Source organism: Tuber melanosporum (genome assembly GCF_000151645.1).
Source record: "Tuber melanosporum whole genome shotgun sequence assembly, scaffold_88, strain Mel28".
NCBI classification, from domain to species: Eukaryota; Fungi; Ascomycota; class Pezizomycetes; order Pezizales; family Tuberaceae; genus Tuber; species Tuber melanosporum.
Window position 1 is genome coordinate 330897 of NW_003299137.1, and position 14020 is coordinate 344916.

Here is a 14020-nt window from a genome sequence, read left to right on the forward strand (position 1 = left end):
CTACCCCCTCCAACCCCCACGCATCCAACACTCCCCACCTCCAATAACTCCACTCACGTCCTCTCACTCGCAAACCCGGGAACCACACATCACGCCTCTTGCCCCCTCTATAGTATCATACCTCAGCCGTGAAAACCACAACTTGCCACCGCCACACTATTCCATAGTCTTGGAACCCCGCAGGCCCCATCTCCTCCCCTCCTCGGACTTCCGTATCCAACGCCTCCCTGCACTACCAATGTCACGCGGTACCGTATAATAAGTTGAACTTCATCTCTCCTCGTCCAGTTCTTTTAAGCAGACAGGTCAGGTCACTCACGCCCTAACTCACAAGCACAGTACCGACTAATATTAATGATTCCCCACATGCAGCCGAGCATATGTATCATAGTCATGCAAAATACGGCACACCACACTCCGAAATTGCCGGCAGACGGACAGACAAGGGAGTGCGGGTTTCCCTATATTCGCTAACTGCAGCTGCTGCTCGTATCCTACTCGGGTATCCTACCGGACTGGCAGTGGCTTGGCTTGGCTTGCGACCCGGTGGGTTCCACAGAAAATTGCGGCCCCTCGAGGTCTGTTGACGCCAGCCGACCGACGTCGTGGTCGAGCGTTGCTCGAGGTATATCATCGGACGGTATTGCAAAATGATGGGTTACCTTGTGCGAGAGATGTGACGTGTGGCTGCGATTATTCTATTAGGGACCGGAGCACCGGCCGACGGACCCAACCTAAGCTGGTGCAGTACGGTATTTTTAGCCGTCCGCTGCCTTTCTTGGCGGTTATCCGAGGATAATCCTCGAGCACTTGGAGGCATGAGAGTTGTGTGCAGGAGGACTGAGTTATAGCCGAATGTTTCTGAGCATCACAGCAGTTGCTACCAGTAGTGCTGGATTGCAGTCTCATCAAAAGATGCGATACTGGTAGGTCACAGTTGCTGTCACTAGATATCACTCGAATCCTGTGAAATTATAACTATCAAAAGAGGGGAAGAGCCAAACAAAATTTTATCTACAGGGGTACGACTGACGTGTCCAAGAAAACACAAGAGGTGGAACAGAATAAGGTGGGCTGGAGTATGTATCCTGCAAGGGTCCTCCCGTTATGCGAAAATCTTGAAATGTCCAATTTCCCCATCGGACATGATCACTCGGAGTCACTATCATCGAAGGGTTTCTGCGCGTAGTAAAAATGCCTATTTTGCCACACGTTAGCCCAGGCATTCCCCTGAGTGTCATAAAAACGTACTGGTTCGTGTAAGGGTGAATCTTTCTACTACGGGATTCCCTCTTGGCCGCCGTAATCAATTCTTGGACCTCTGGAATCCCCATTCCAAGCGCTCTAGTGAGGAGAGCCATTCCAAAGGCTTCAAAGGCATGCTCAGTGGTAAGAAGGAGAAATGCCCCTATCTCCTTTTGCTTTTTATCGGCCGGCCAGGTTCCGAGGGGGACTTTCATCTCTTCGTGGCGAACTTTGTCAAAACCGGCGTCTAGAATAAACTGATCCAAAGAGGCAGCAATTTTGAACTCCTGGCCTTTGAGCAAAGTCAGCCCCAGGTAGACACTGGGAGTTAACCATGGCTTAGCTACTTACCCATTTTATCGGCAGCTTCGTTTACGAGTTCATAATACTTGAACAGGCTACTCTCAGCGGACAAAGATCCGTCATCGCTCCGAAGAAAGCATTCGTACTCCGCAATATCTAGCCAGCCGCCAGGTTTCAGGGCCCTATTGGTCAAAAGGTTAGGTTAATAATAATGGCCCCAGAACAGCAGAGATACTCACTTGAACGCCTGCCCGATAAGTTTCCTCCAATCCTTGATTCCACCATTTAAATGGCGAATATGAATTAAATCGAATGAGTTACTTCCAAAAGTCCAATCCGATTCTGCGTCGTCAATCTGAAAGCTCACATTGGGGGGAACCCTAAAATTTTTGGAATGAGTGTGAGAGCTTCTGGGAGCTTGGGTGGGCTGCACACCAGCTTGGTTGAATTGGGCTAAGATCTGTTCCAATAACCTCTGCAGCAGGGTAGGCTCTATACATGATTATAAGTGAAGGATTTTCATCACTACTGAAATCGACGCTTACTCCCCGGCATCCATAGCCCAGATTCCCGTACCGGTTCCAACATCCAAGATCCTCTGAATGTCATCGCCAATAGGAGCTCTAAACAGCTTGCCATCAAGCAAAAGGAGAAAGACGTGATGAATGATATCTAATCTATTATTGTTTAGCAACGCCGTTTAAGCAGGGATATCAATTCCGGAACCAACCTGTCTTGTTCAGCTTCGTCGTTTGGAATGAGATATTTCCTACTCCAAGTTAGCTTGATAGGATACCAAACTACGAGACCAGGCTCCTTGCCCTTCCTTGAAAGCATGGTATCGACGCCCATTTTCGTATCGATACCTAGAATGTTATTATATCAGCAAAGGAGAGAGAGATTTTTCTAGTATAAGTAATTAGGGCTTTTTTTTTTTCTTGCTTACGCTCGGACAGACTCAGTGAGTGAAGCGGTAGAATATTCACTCCTAGTGATGATTAGAACTATGTACCGAGCAAGCTATGGAATTAAATACTCTGCAGTCTCGTAATCAGATGTCTCTTTCTGTTTTAATATCCAATATCAGCCTCAATGTCCCACTCAATGTGTGTTTGTCGACAGTTGACTTACCCAAGAAGGGTCCACAGGAAGGGGCGGTGCTGGAACGTTGTGGGACGCATTGGCCATAGCAATTTTGGTTAGGAAAACGGATAGTTAACAGCTCTCTTCAGCAGGAGTGTCCTTTGTTTGGTGATGGCTCGGGTGGTGTGTGGTTTGGTAGGTAGTCAGAAGATACGGTCGGGGGGTGGGGTGCACTACTCTGATATACACTAGGTGTTATGTGCAAGGGTAACAGCGTATGTACAGTATGTACAGCATAGTATCCCCTCCCCCCTTCCAACAGCATGCTATCATAGTTCAGTCCTCAAGGGGTCCGCCACCAGTATCATACCGGGCTAAGAGCTCGGCCCGTGTGAACAAGGTCGATCTGGCTCAATCGAATCGCTGGGCTGATTTGCTACTAAATTCGATATCGCGCTAGTTTCAAAAATGAATGAAAATGAAAAAATTTCTTAGCACTGGAGTAATTACAGCCCACGGTATTTGAAATGAAATATTACAGCGGAGACCCGAAGTATTCTATGCGCGGGGATGTAGCCATGGAGAATCAACACTCTCCATCCTCCCCCCCAAGGGGAAAAAAAAATAAAAATTCCTTGTCTACCGGGGGGGGGTCCCGTGCTATCCCGACGTGACCTTAAGACAACGCTCCGACGGCATACGAGCGCGCCAAGTGGTCCCAGTTTGCCCGCAGCCGAAGTCTATATTTGAGAATTGTGCGAGTATTGGACGGGTTAAAAACTTGGACATGCTTCTCCGGAGAAGTAACGATGAATTCGGTCCAAGGAGAGTGTGGACACCTTCAATACAATACCGGTATATGCTTTATATTATGCATTTCGCGCCCCCGCTCATGCAGGCACTATGCTCAAGGGATAGGCACATTACTGGTAACTGTTCCCCAAACAGCGAAAAGGCTACTTGAATCCCCCAATTTTAATCGCTACCAACCGGCTAACCTTAATTTGTCGGGTGTTGCACGTTCCGTTTATTCATGCGTTTACGGCGCCTATCGGTGACCCCGCGCCAGCGGGGCAAGGTCAACTGAGTTGCTTTAATCGCCGCCGAGTGTTCGTCCGCGGCAAATGGGGAAAAGTGATTGGGAACCGGTTTGCAGAGTTCAGCACACGATACAGCTTGACTTGTGATATCAACTGCCGATTATAATTGCGCCCCCTGGCCTGGCGGCCGGCAAACAATTCATTCACGTTTCGGAAAAGCCCACAACTGGCTTGTTACATAGAACATTTCACCACCTCCTTGCGCGGAGGCACAGAAAAGTGCCAGGCCAGGGATCGCCGATCTATGCAAATTGCTCAAAACATGTTGTCTCGGAAGAGCGGTGGATAGCTTCTTGTCCATTGAGTTCTTTCCCGTTGGAAGTGACTAGAATGCAAATGGGCTTCCTTGCTAAATGTCGCTTGTACGGTATGCAGGCACTGGCGGGACATGGTTGTTTCAAGCCTCTTTATCTTGTTCCGGCGTCGTGCGGCAATCGACCGTCAAATCGGCTATCACAATGCCAAATTGTGGTCTCGGGGCTTATCGATGTCGTCCGAGTTACGCAACAGAAAGAATCCCTACGGAAACCATTCCGCTACCCTAGTGTTCTAATGTCGAGTATCATACCTTGTACTTGATTAAAGAGTGCCGGATTTGGGCACTTGAATACATTGCATTTGTACAACCCCCCGCGTGAGTTGTACCTTGGTGTGTCTGAAGACTCCAATAACTCGTGTAACCCGCTAGGAACAAATGCAGAAAGAAACCATCTGCATTGTATGATGGGGGCCAATACTCACCACTCAGGTTTCTCCTCGGGAAAAGGCCCGCCAAATGGTAAAGATACAAATCACGAGTCTCTGAGGAGGGATCAAGTTTCTACTATAGGGATTCCGTCACTATACTTCGATTGAAGACTTAAATCCCATTCGATCGCATCACATAAAATCACTCGTGTCGATCCAACAGGGATTGGTAAACACCTCTTCAGGAGCCAAGCTCTGAGAACTAAAGCAACGAATTCTAGTGTTGACTGGCTTCACAGTGATATTCCACCGCTAACTCCCTCGGGACAAAGCCCAGATATAATGCGATAAGAAGTAGTAGAAACGCAATTTAGATATCGACGGCAGCCTCACCGCAATATCATACGACTTCCGGTATCTAGTCTAAGGCACGGATCGATATTCACAACCTAACGCCATGGCCACTAAACCACAGTAATACTTAGTACCGTACCGGCACTGTTCGTGCATAGCATAATTTTAGCCACACCCAGTTCAAAGTGCAAAACGTGGTTTGCGGAAGCCCTTAGATTCAACGAATCTGCCGCTTTTCTGTCTCACCCTTGAGGAGCGCGGCATATCGATCCCACAATCCCAAACAATGCGTCATCAGAGGACTAGCTTTCTATTTAGACTATACCTTTGGTCGACCATTGCACTCACACCATTGGCAGACCTGAGAAATCTCCTGCTATGGAATCACTTATGTATGGGAGAGCTTGGAAGCTGGGCTTGGGCGCCTGGAATTCATATGGCAGCTAATACAGAGAGGTACTTGTGATATTTCAAGCATCTTCAATTTCAGAAACTCACACGGACCCACAAGCTGCAACTACCCCTCTCAAATCCCGACACCCCCGTCGCAATAGCCAGGGGTTTCACTGAGCAGAGAAATGATGGTAATCGAATAACTTCTGGTCGTGTTGTAAACCTACAAAGAACTCCATTTTTGGTGCGAAATGCGCAACCGGTAATCAGATATGTCACCGAACTCTACCTACCCTAGCGCCCCGACGAGTCCATATTGCCAGCGGTTGGTTGTCACTCAGACCCAATTATCACCTTGAATGTCGACAGCACACACATCCTACGCATCCATCTAACCCAACCTTGTGACCAGAGCTTGGTGGGAACGGCAATTGCAATGAAAATTCATACGTTTATGTCTGACCATACGGATATCAGTGACACGGTCTTCAACGACGAACATCTTATCCCGAAACCGTGACTATCATTCTTTAAATTACACTTGGGTGCATTAAGGGGTTGAAGATAACGTCGAGAAATTCCCCCAAGATGATCATGCATGTCAGCAAAAATAAAGTGACACCTCAAGTGGGGCACGGTACCCCAGAAAGTGGAAGTTCCGGTGCCATTGCCCAACGCCTTGCTCACGGCCCCCTCTCCCGAGAGTTCGGAAATCTTTGTTTCAGTGTATTGTCTCACAACACATCATTGGCCGAATCATCGCCACTCCTCGGTCCCGAGCACTTGGTGGCGGACCCCGCTTGAGCAGGAAACGTGCTCAATCCGGACCGAGATACAGCGCGGCGTAAATTCTAACGATAAAAAGCCATTCCAACCCCCCCACGGGTAGGATGACCCCACTCACGGCTCCACTTGGCGCCCGGACTATTCCGCTCCGGAATCACCCCCCGCCAAACAAATACCAATGACAGATACCATTGGTATCAATGCTGGCCTGCGGCATACATACGGCGAGCTTAGTCCGTGGGTTGCCGTATCACAAACTCTATCACTTATGCATCGGGTGTTGCAGGTTGAGCTTCTCTCCCTCCCTTAGATCTCTGCGTTTTGTCTTCCTCGGGCCGTGATGGTCGCCACTCGGGCGCGTAGATTGGCTCGCGATATTCTCGAGATTAGGTTAGACCATTCGTGTGACGATTCGAGAGCAATACAGCAATACAGCATTATTATTTACGGTCTGCAGGGACAAGGTCGAGACAGCCCATATTAAGAAGTAAGTTAGAGCGGCCCCTAAAGGGCCAGTAATATAATCGCTTATTACTAGTAGTTCAAAAAAGCAAGTGAAATTGTGGGTCTTAACTCTTAGAAGTTTTGATATGTCATGCAGGTACGGTATTACTGATGTTTTTGTGTGGCGCTCTATGCCTGACACGACAAGAGTCAGCTGAAACCGGTATTTATTACAAAACCGACCAGTATCTTTAATGTTTTGAGCTAGTACCAGACTCGGGCCAGGCCAGGGCCCATCTGCAGCATACTAGATACGACAGTCGTGGCCTTTGGGCCGCCTTATCCGGCCTCGTCTCCGCTCAACAGCTGACTTGAGAGCGTAAATCTGAAATAGCACGAGTGATCCACTATGATCTTAGCCCTTCCTCCTGTGAACCAATTCCTCCTTGGGGCGACGAACGAAGTAATGTGGCAACACTTTCAGGTGTTCACGAGAGATTCCGCTAAAAGCCAGTCGCACCCAAGTAGCTATATATCGTAAAGTCTCTCAATATTCTGTCTAACTTCACCCCTCCATGTTTTAATGACATTGAAATGTAGTGCACTATGGATATACTTCGGTACCCAACGCAAAACGTTTGACTCCTGCTATGTGAGTAAGCGGACAGAGTGAGGAACAAATCATTGCGGGTCCTTCCGCCCTCAGTAGGATGTTTGTTGTATGAAAATTAGTGATGAAAAGCCGCGTACACGCGCACGATACCAGTTCAACTGACAAACATGCTCAAGTTTGCTCTCTCAAAAAATCGAGGGGGCTAACTTAGATGCTAATCGTGCAAAGATCTCGCTACCCTTTTCATACCTCTACTACAACCCCCCCCCGCATTCTGTTGGTTCTTGAAAGTTCCCAATATCGACACTGGAAATTCTACCTCAGGAACAGTAGAATATGACAGGAATATGGGGTGGTGGGAGGGGGGCATGAATGCCAATTGAGGGGGGGATCTGCAGAGGGGGAAAAAATGGAAGGTAAACCTGCTAATATTGAAAGAACTTGAGTTCAATGATGTCAAGACACCTAGAGATGGAGGGTTCTAATTTGTACCCGTTTGACATGAAGCTTTGGGGCCATTGCTGGTTCCTCTCCTCCTCACACATTGGTACGTATGTTGTTAAAACTTCGCCTTGGCAGTCTGAGGGGGCAGTGCGCCGCGCTGGTCGTCCTATGTGCAATTGCATTATTCTAACACCCGGCTACTAGCTATTGCAATGGTTGATTGGAACTGCATAGTACTAGCTTTATCAGCTAGTTCCGATCTCATTTCTAAATAGCTCCTAGGAAACCATGCTCTCGTACGGGGCCCGAACCCCACTCGGTGAAAAAGTACCCCAAACTAGGACTTGTGGGTAAGCTATGGGTTACTATGGAAGGCGTACTGGGACTATCCAGAACTAACCTCAAGGATCTTTTAGGAAACGTAACTTTCTATTCCCCCATTGATCGTGGACAATGAACGAATAACACAAAGGAGCACGGATGACCGGTTTGGTTAGCTAGGGGTAGTTTGCACCCTCGCATCCGGATAACTTAAGTCCCACTTACTCTATTCTCCGAAGGATTTCCCTTCAATGTAAAAATTGGGTTCACATTAAATCCTCCGAGTAGGAGTGATGCCCTCAAGAGGCGCGCTGAATGGAGATTCCCTGGTTAAGCCAACATCACGAAGACAGGTTAGTGCTTGTTGAGCGGGGTGTCCTTCAAGGAGGTTACGAGCCCCCGGTTATGTACTGTCCTATACACGACTAGGGGGATATGGATGGTCAACGTCTTCCAACACTAAGAGATACGGGTGCCCTTGTTCGCAAGGGAACTCGAGAAGAAATATCTCCGCTCAACTATTAGCAAGAGGCACGCAGCTCTGGCAGTTGGAGCCCACGATATTAATGATATTCTAATTCCGTTATACAAGATCATGCTCCGGTATACTCAAATCTAAGATACATTTTTACACTCGTTTAAAGCCACCGACATCTTAATCAATCAAATACCTGAATTTGTCCTCGGGTACCCTTCCGGGCCCACCGCCCATCACCCGTGCCATATATTCTATCGGGGATGCGCCGCCCGGAGCAAACCAAATCAGAGAGGGGGCCGAACCTCGCCAACATACCAGCCACGTACTACGCTTGAAAGTGTTTTTCGAGCATACAAGAAGTTGAAGCAGCTATTAGAGTAGCTTATCTCTACACCCCAACAGAGACCCCCAGCCCCTTTCTTTTCTCATGTGGTGGATTGATTGGTTCCTCTTCCTGATTTATTTTCCCCTTCAGTCTTTTGCTCTCCCCTTGGAGTGGGTAAAAAAAACGGCAACAATGAAAGGATCAAAACTATCACCAAGTCGTCAGTTCACACAAAGGTTTTACACTCCACAAGGAGATACCCTAAGAAATTGAGGTTATTGCCGGTGACGAGATTTCTAAGATAGCTCGGTGACTAGGGTCATCCTCAGTGATGATGACAGGTGCATCGGGCGGTAAAGTAAATACTTAGTTACCAAGATCGTACTCGATCTCACTGTGTTCATCGTTATTGCACGGTAGATCGGAATTTGGCTTGTCTCAGGTGCCGGGTTTTGTTTGGTTGGTTATCGAACGAGGGCGGGTTTATATCGATATGTTAGTGCTTCGGATTGGGGGGTTGAGAGGTGCCGAGTGGGGGGCAATTGAGAATTCATGATTCTTAATACTGTATAATACCATATCCAAACACAATCCATCACCAGCTCACACAATAGGGAAAAGGGCATTGGGAGAAAGTAGTAAAAGTAGCGTAACATGAGACTCGCTTTTGAATCCCACACATGAGGTCATGAACAAACAATAATATATACAAAGGTCTCAAACAAAAAAAGGAAAAAGGAAAAAACAAACAAACAGTAGCCGCTGAACTAAGCGGAAACCTTTTTCCCAACTCCCCTCTTCCTCCCCTCTCTCCTCCTTCTCTTCCAATCCCTATTCCACTCCCCTCGGTTCTTGTAGAACGTCTCTTTCCATCTCTCCACAAGCTCCACACTCCCCCCCTCTCCCTCTCCCTCAACCGCATCAAGAGTCCTGGAATTCGGAATCCTTCCCCAAATACTCAACGCCGCCAAAAACTTACTGTCCTCGTGAGCGCCCAACAACGGAGCCTCCACATTCATTGACCCTCTCCTCTCCGTCTCTCCACTCCCCATAGAAATAGACCCGATAACCCTCGGCGTCGACGGGACGAACAGCCTTCCCCCACCGCCGGAAAGATCCGGAACCTCATCTTCATCGGGAGGGAAGAACTTCCTGTGCCCAATCGCGGTATCTGGTGTTGGCGCCGCGGAGCGGTACCTATTAGGCGGCGTGGAAACCACGTGAACGGGAGGCTGCTCGTCGCTACTGAGCATGTCCTCGTCCTCATCCTCGTTCACATCACCGCTACTGCCAAGGTTGAAACCGAAGCGGAAGGAGGTGTTTGTCGGGGAGATGGCAGAGGAGCAGGGCGTTGCGATTGTTGGCTTGTAGAGGGCTTCCAAGGGGTGTACTATGCGCGGAATTGTGATCTGTAGGGCTGGGGTGGGCACCTTGGAGCGCTTGGCGGTAGTGTTGGGGGTGGCTGAAGGGGGTGTTTTGGGGGTTATGGGGGAGATTTCTGACTCTGGCTCTGAGTCTGTTGCTGAGGGGGCGGATGTGGAAGATGAAGGAGAGTGGGAGCGGTAGGTCGTTGTTGACGGGGGGAGGGGGGTGGTGGTTATGACGGCGGGTGGGGCTATCGGGGTGTGTTTGATTACTGGAGGGGCGGAAGAGACAGGGGCTGTTTCAATGACGGTGCCGGAGGAGTTGAGCCAGCCGAGGGATTCGTCAAAAGTTGCAGTGGTTGCTGAAATGTCCTTGCCGAGCGGGGTTCCCTTAAGAAATTGTGGGAATTTGGTGTTGTGCGTGAATTCCTTGATGGTGCCGCTCGCCTTTTTCCTCTTGGACTTCTCGGTGGAAACAGTGGTCGAAGCAGAGGAGGTAGGAGTGGGAGTAGCAGCAGAAGACCTAAAAAGACAATCCCGCTTGCTATCTCCTTTCGTAGGTGTAGCGATTGTAGGCGGCCTACTCCACCCTCTCTGAACCTTCCTATCCCTCAGCTCAATACCATCAAATACACTCTTTTCCTTCTTGTTTTTCTTAGCCTTCTTCTTCCCATCGCCATCATCCCCCTCCTTAGCACGCTTTCTCTTCTCCTTCTTTCCCTCAACTCCCCCATCAGGAACACCCCCAGGAACGAAAGTGTCAGGCCGGGCGTCCCCAACTCTAACCTTGACCCCCCGAAACAAACTCCCATTCAACTTCTTCTTGATTCCGTCCGCAACCTCCCGCTCACAATTCAAGTATCCATAACTCTTCTCTGGGAAGGAAGGGATTGTGTGAAAAGACATGGACGCGATAACCGCTTTATTGGCGAGGACTTTCGGTGGGAGAAGGGAGTGCATGGTCTCCGGAGTTAAGGGTGTGATGTGGAGGCGGACAATGCCCATGTTCTTTCTTTCTCCCGATTGATGTATCCCTTGGTCGATTGTGTTTTTCTTTCTTCCTCAGCGTGCGCTCTGCGCTTGTGTGTTCACCGTCGGAAGGAGGTAGGTGGAGGAGTGTTAACAAGAGATATGCGCGACACCGAAGTATGCACCGTGGGTAAGTGAAAGAAGGTTTGTTCTTCCTTTCTTTCCTTCTCGCTAGAGAGTAGGGGATGCAGTGCGAAAGACGCTTTGATAGGGAGTGCGCCGGTGGAATTTATGTGATGGCGGAGAAAGAGATGGAAGGTAGCGGTGTGGTGCCAGCGACTTTGTTTTCTCTCTCTCGGGATGTGGTTGGTTGGTCGGTGGTACATGGTATCATAGAGTGCGTAGTCTACAGACTCCCCACAGGTCAGTGTGTGGCCCTGCCAAGAGGTTGCGTTGGGTGCACCAACCCCGGAGCAACCAAACGAGCGTGAGTGAGAGATCTGAGTGCCAGGTGCTAATTAGGCGCAGTAGTCCACACTCCTTCCCGGCGGGAAACAAATCAAGCATAATCCCATTACAAACACTTTTTCCTGAACCGGAGAGATAGCTTGTGTGGATTCATTCATATTCAAGGGAATAATTCACGCCACATATCGAGTTCACCGTCCCCTACACTTCCATCCTCGATCCAACCAGTTTCGTACGGTTCTATGGCAATGCGGTACAGTACCGTACCGTGCCCCTCGGAGTAGCTTGGTTTGTGCCTCTTTCGAGATCTGCCGGTTCACAACACTGTAGTGCGGAAAGGCAGCTGAGACACTATCTACTCGTACAGTACAGTACTCTTCTACTACATAAATGAAGGGCAGGAAAGATGCAGAATGCGGGCGACCAAGCTTGGCTTAGTTACCCCCCCTCCGGCGTACGGCGCAAATAGGTGAAACAGCACCGCACCGCTCTGCAGGTACCGGCACTGTACTCGAGTACTGTGCTATGCCGCTATGATTCTTTGGCCACCCTTGCAAGACTGCTGGGGAATTGCTTCCCGGATAGATACTGTGGAAGGGTACGGTACATGGGATGGTGATAGATATCATGATATTGGCGACGACGGAGGAGGGTGCTGGCAGACAGTTAATTCCTTGCGAACCCTAGAAGAGTGCATTTGCACAGCGTACCACAATATATCAAGTCCGCAGGGTGGGGCCGGGGGGTACCGTATGCATATATTTTACACTACAAATACTACTCGAGTATATTGTATCTAAGTACATCGCTCTCTTGAGAGGCGCGTTGGTGGGAAGATTTGCGACTTTTGAAATAACTTGCGAAACAGATGACATTTTCGGCAGGATTTGGAAACCCCTAATTTTGGCTACGGACCGCCAGCCGCCTCCAGGTGTCTCGAGGAACGGGCGGATAAACTCCGTTAGAGGTGAAATTACCATACAAGTGGTACGACATGAGAAGTGTTTGCCACTCTGTTGCGTGAAGCCTGTAAATCTCAAGCTAACCGAAAAGCTTTCTGCTGACCCTTTCAGAAATCCCTTCAAAGGCGAGAGCGTGTGCTCCGGTAGGATCAGATACTACTGTGGGCTTCCCCCGGTCAGCATCCTGGCAGATAGAGGCGTGCAAAGGAATATCCCCAAGCAGTTCTATGCCATGTTTCTTGCACTCTCTCTCGACACCATCCGCTCCGAAAACGTGAGTAACGTGCTGGCAGTTGGGGCATGTGAATACGCTCATGTTCTGCACCATTCCTAATAGCTAGATGAGGAAAGTTAGGGGAGGTAAGATTTCGAATTAAGAATTTCCATTCGGCTTAGATCTGGGTGGAGGGTTCCTTCGGCAAAGAACTCACCGGAACGTCAACCTTCTTGAGCATGTTGATTCCCTTGACTGCGTCGACGAGAGCTATATCCTGAGGCGTGGAAACAATCAAAGCTCCTGTTTGCCTGAGTTAGTATCCTCCATGCACGCATTCCACTTTGCGAACTTTAGCGACACCCCCCTTGTTCTTCATAAGAGTCCTCGGTGAGCATTGTCCCTCATAGGGGACAGCGTTTTTGAGTTCCCACACGGGCAGCGGCACGCAATTCGCTTGAAGTGGAAGGGGAATGAGATCCGTGCATACCATCTACTACGACCTGCTGAGCGATACTAAGTTGAACGTCACCGGTTCCTGGTGGGAGATCAAGAACCAAAACATCGAGCCCACCCCACTCGACCTCATTGAGCATCTGATTCATTGCCTTCATGACCATCAAGCCCCTCCAGATCACTGGAGCCTCCTCACCGGCCAGATAGCCCATGGACATGGATTTAACGCCATAATTACTCAGCGGAATCAATTGGTTATCTGTAAAATCAACAAAAACGCTTCTCCGCCCTTCTGGCGGAAGGGCCAGGGGTGTGGCAAGAGGAATACGTACGCGAGGAAAGCCTAGGTTCGCCCGATAGGTTCAATAATTTAGGTATGGAAGGGCCGAATATGTCCGCGTCTAGTATTCCTGTGCGTTTGCCTTGCCTCGCCAAGGCCAACGCCAGATTGACTTTATGGAGGGAGGGGAAAGTAAGCATGCAAGTCACCCGCCCTATGTGAGGAGTGGTCGGGGGGCCGTACCTGCAATGGTAGATTTTCCGACACCGCCTTTGGCGGAGGAAACGGCTACGACCTTGGAAACATCCTTTATGGGCCTCTTTGTTGGGAGACCTCGCAGAATTCGTGGGATTTGCGGTGGAGATCCTGACCGGGGAAGGCCCTAGAAGAGACCACAGCAGATAAGCAGTTAGATTGTGCACCTCTGGTATGCGGTAAAGAATATCAGTAGTGAGTGATACTAATGGGTTTTCGTGGGTTAGTGACCGAGATGTGGTGAAGAGCCGTTTTAAAGACATTTTTGGTGATGGTTGAAGGGAGGGGTGTTGGAGAATGTGGAAGGATCAGAGACCAAGAGCCGTACTCGAATATAATAATTATGCGGCTCTTTGACTGGTCAATCACGTTTTCTCGCGGGTTCAACGGTTCAACGGTTATATTCCTGGCGAGTCCAGGGATGAGAAGTGGGAAGCCCTGCATAAACTATGAGTATGAGTAGACTGGGGGTAACA

General features: G+C 49.2%; 3 protein-coding genes; all 3 read right to left on the minus strand.

Moving 5' to 3' along the window:
- Positions 1-2: 2 nt before the first annotated feature.
- Positions 3-2826, minus strand: GSTUM_00011609001 (uncharacterized protein). XM_002842012.2 has 10 exons: positions 2680-2826; positions 2585-2613; positions 2495-2536; positions 2279-2414; positions 2094-2225; positions 1984-2040; positions 1788-1928; positions 1597-1730; positions 1252-1537; positions 3-1198 (listed from the first exon to the last, which is right to left on the minus strand). Exons 1-10 carry the CDS (start codon positions 2727-2729, stop codon positions 1150-1152), a joined length of 1056 nt encoding a protein of 351 aa, XP_002842058.1. The 5' UTR covers positions 2730-2826; the 3' UTR covers positions 3-1149.
- Positions 2827-9171: 6345 nt separating this feature from the next.
- Positions 9172-11242, minus strand: GSTUM_00011610001 (uncharacterized protein; the record flags this gene model as incomplete). XM_002842013.2 has 2 exons in its annotated part: positions 9600-11242; positions 9172-9475 (listed from the first exon to the last, which is right to left on the minus strand). Exons 1-2 carry the CDS (start codon positions 10943-10945, stop codon positions 9172-9174), a joined length of 1650 nt encoding a protein of 549 aa, XP_002842059.1. The 5' UTR covers positions 10946-11242.
- A 1176-nt stretch (positions 11243-12418) lies between these two features.
- Positions 12419-13807, minus strand: GSTUM_00011611001 (uncharacterized protein; the record flags this gene model as incomplete). Its single annotated transcript, XM_002842014.1, has 6 exons — positions 12419-12676; positions 12771-12856; positions 13044-13268; positions 13342-13461; positions 13533-13671; positions 13751-13807. The coding sequence occupies 6 exons, from the start codon at positions 13805-13807 to the stop codon at positions 12419-12421; spliced, it is 885 nt and encodes a 294-aa protein (XP_002842060.1).
- Positions 13808-14020: the final 213 nt, after the last annotated feature.

Excerpts from the sequence above, each read along its gene's own strand:
- GSTUM_00011609001 (XM_002842012.2), bottom strand. The coding sequence starts at position 2,729 with ATGCGTCCCACAACGTTCCAGCACCGCCCCTTCCTGTGGACCCTTCTT. Across the intron at positions 2,537-2,584 it reads TCTGATTACGAGACTGCAGA|GAGTGAATATTCTACCGCTT; the intron begins GTATTTAATTCC and ends AATCATCACTAG. Across the intron at positions 1,199-1,251 it reads ATTCACCCTTACACGAACCA|GCATTTTTACTACGCGCAGA; the intron begins GTACGTTTTTAT and ends GTGGCAAAATAG.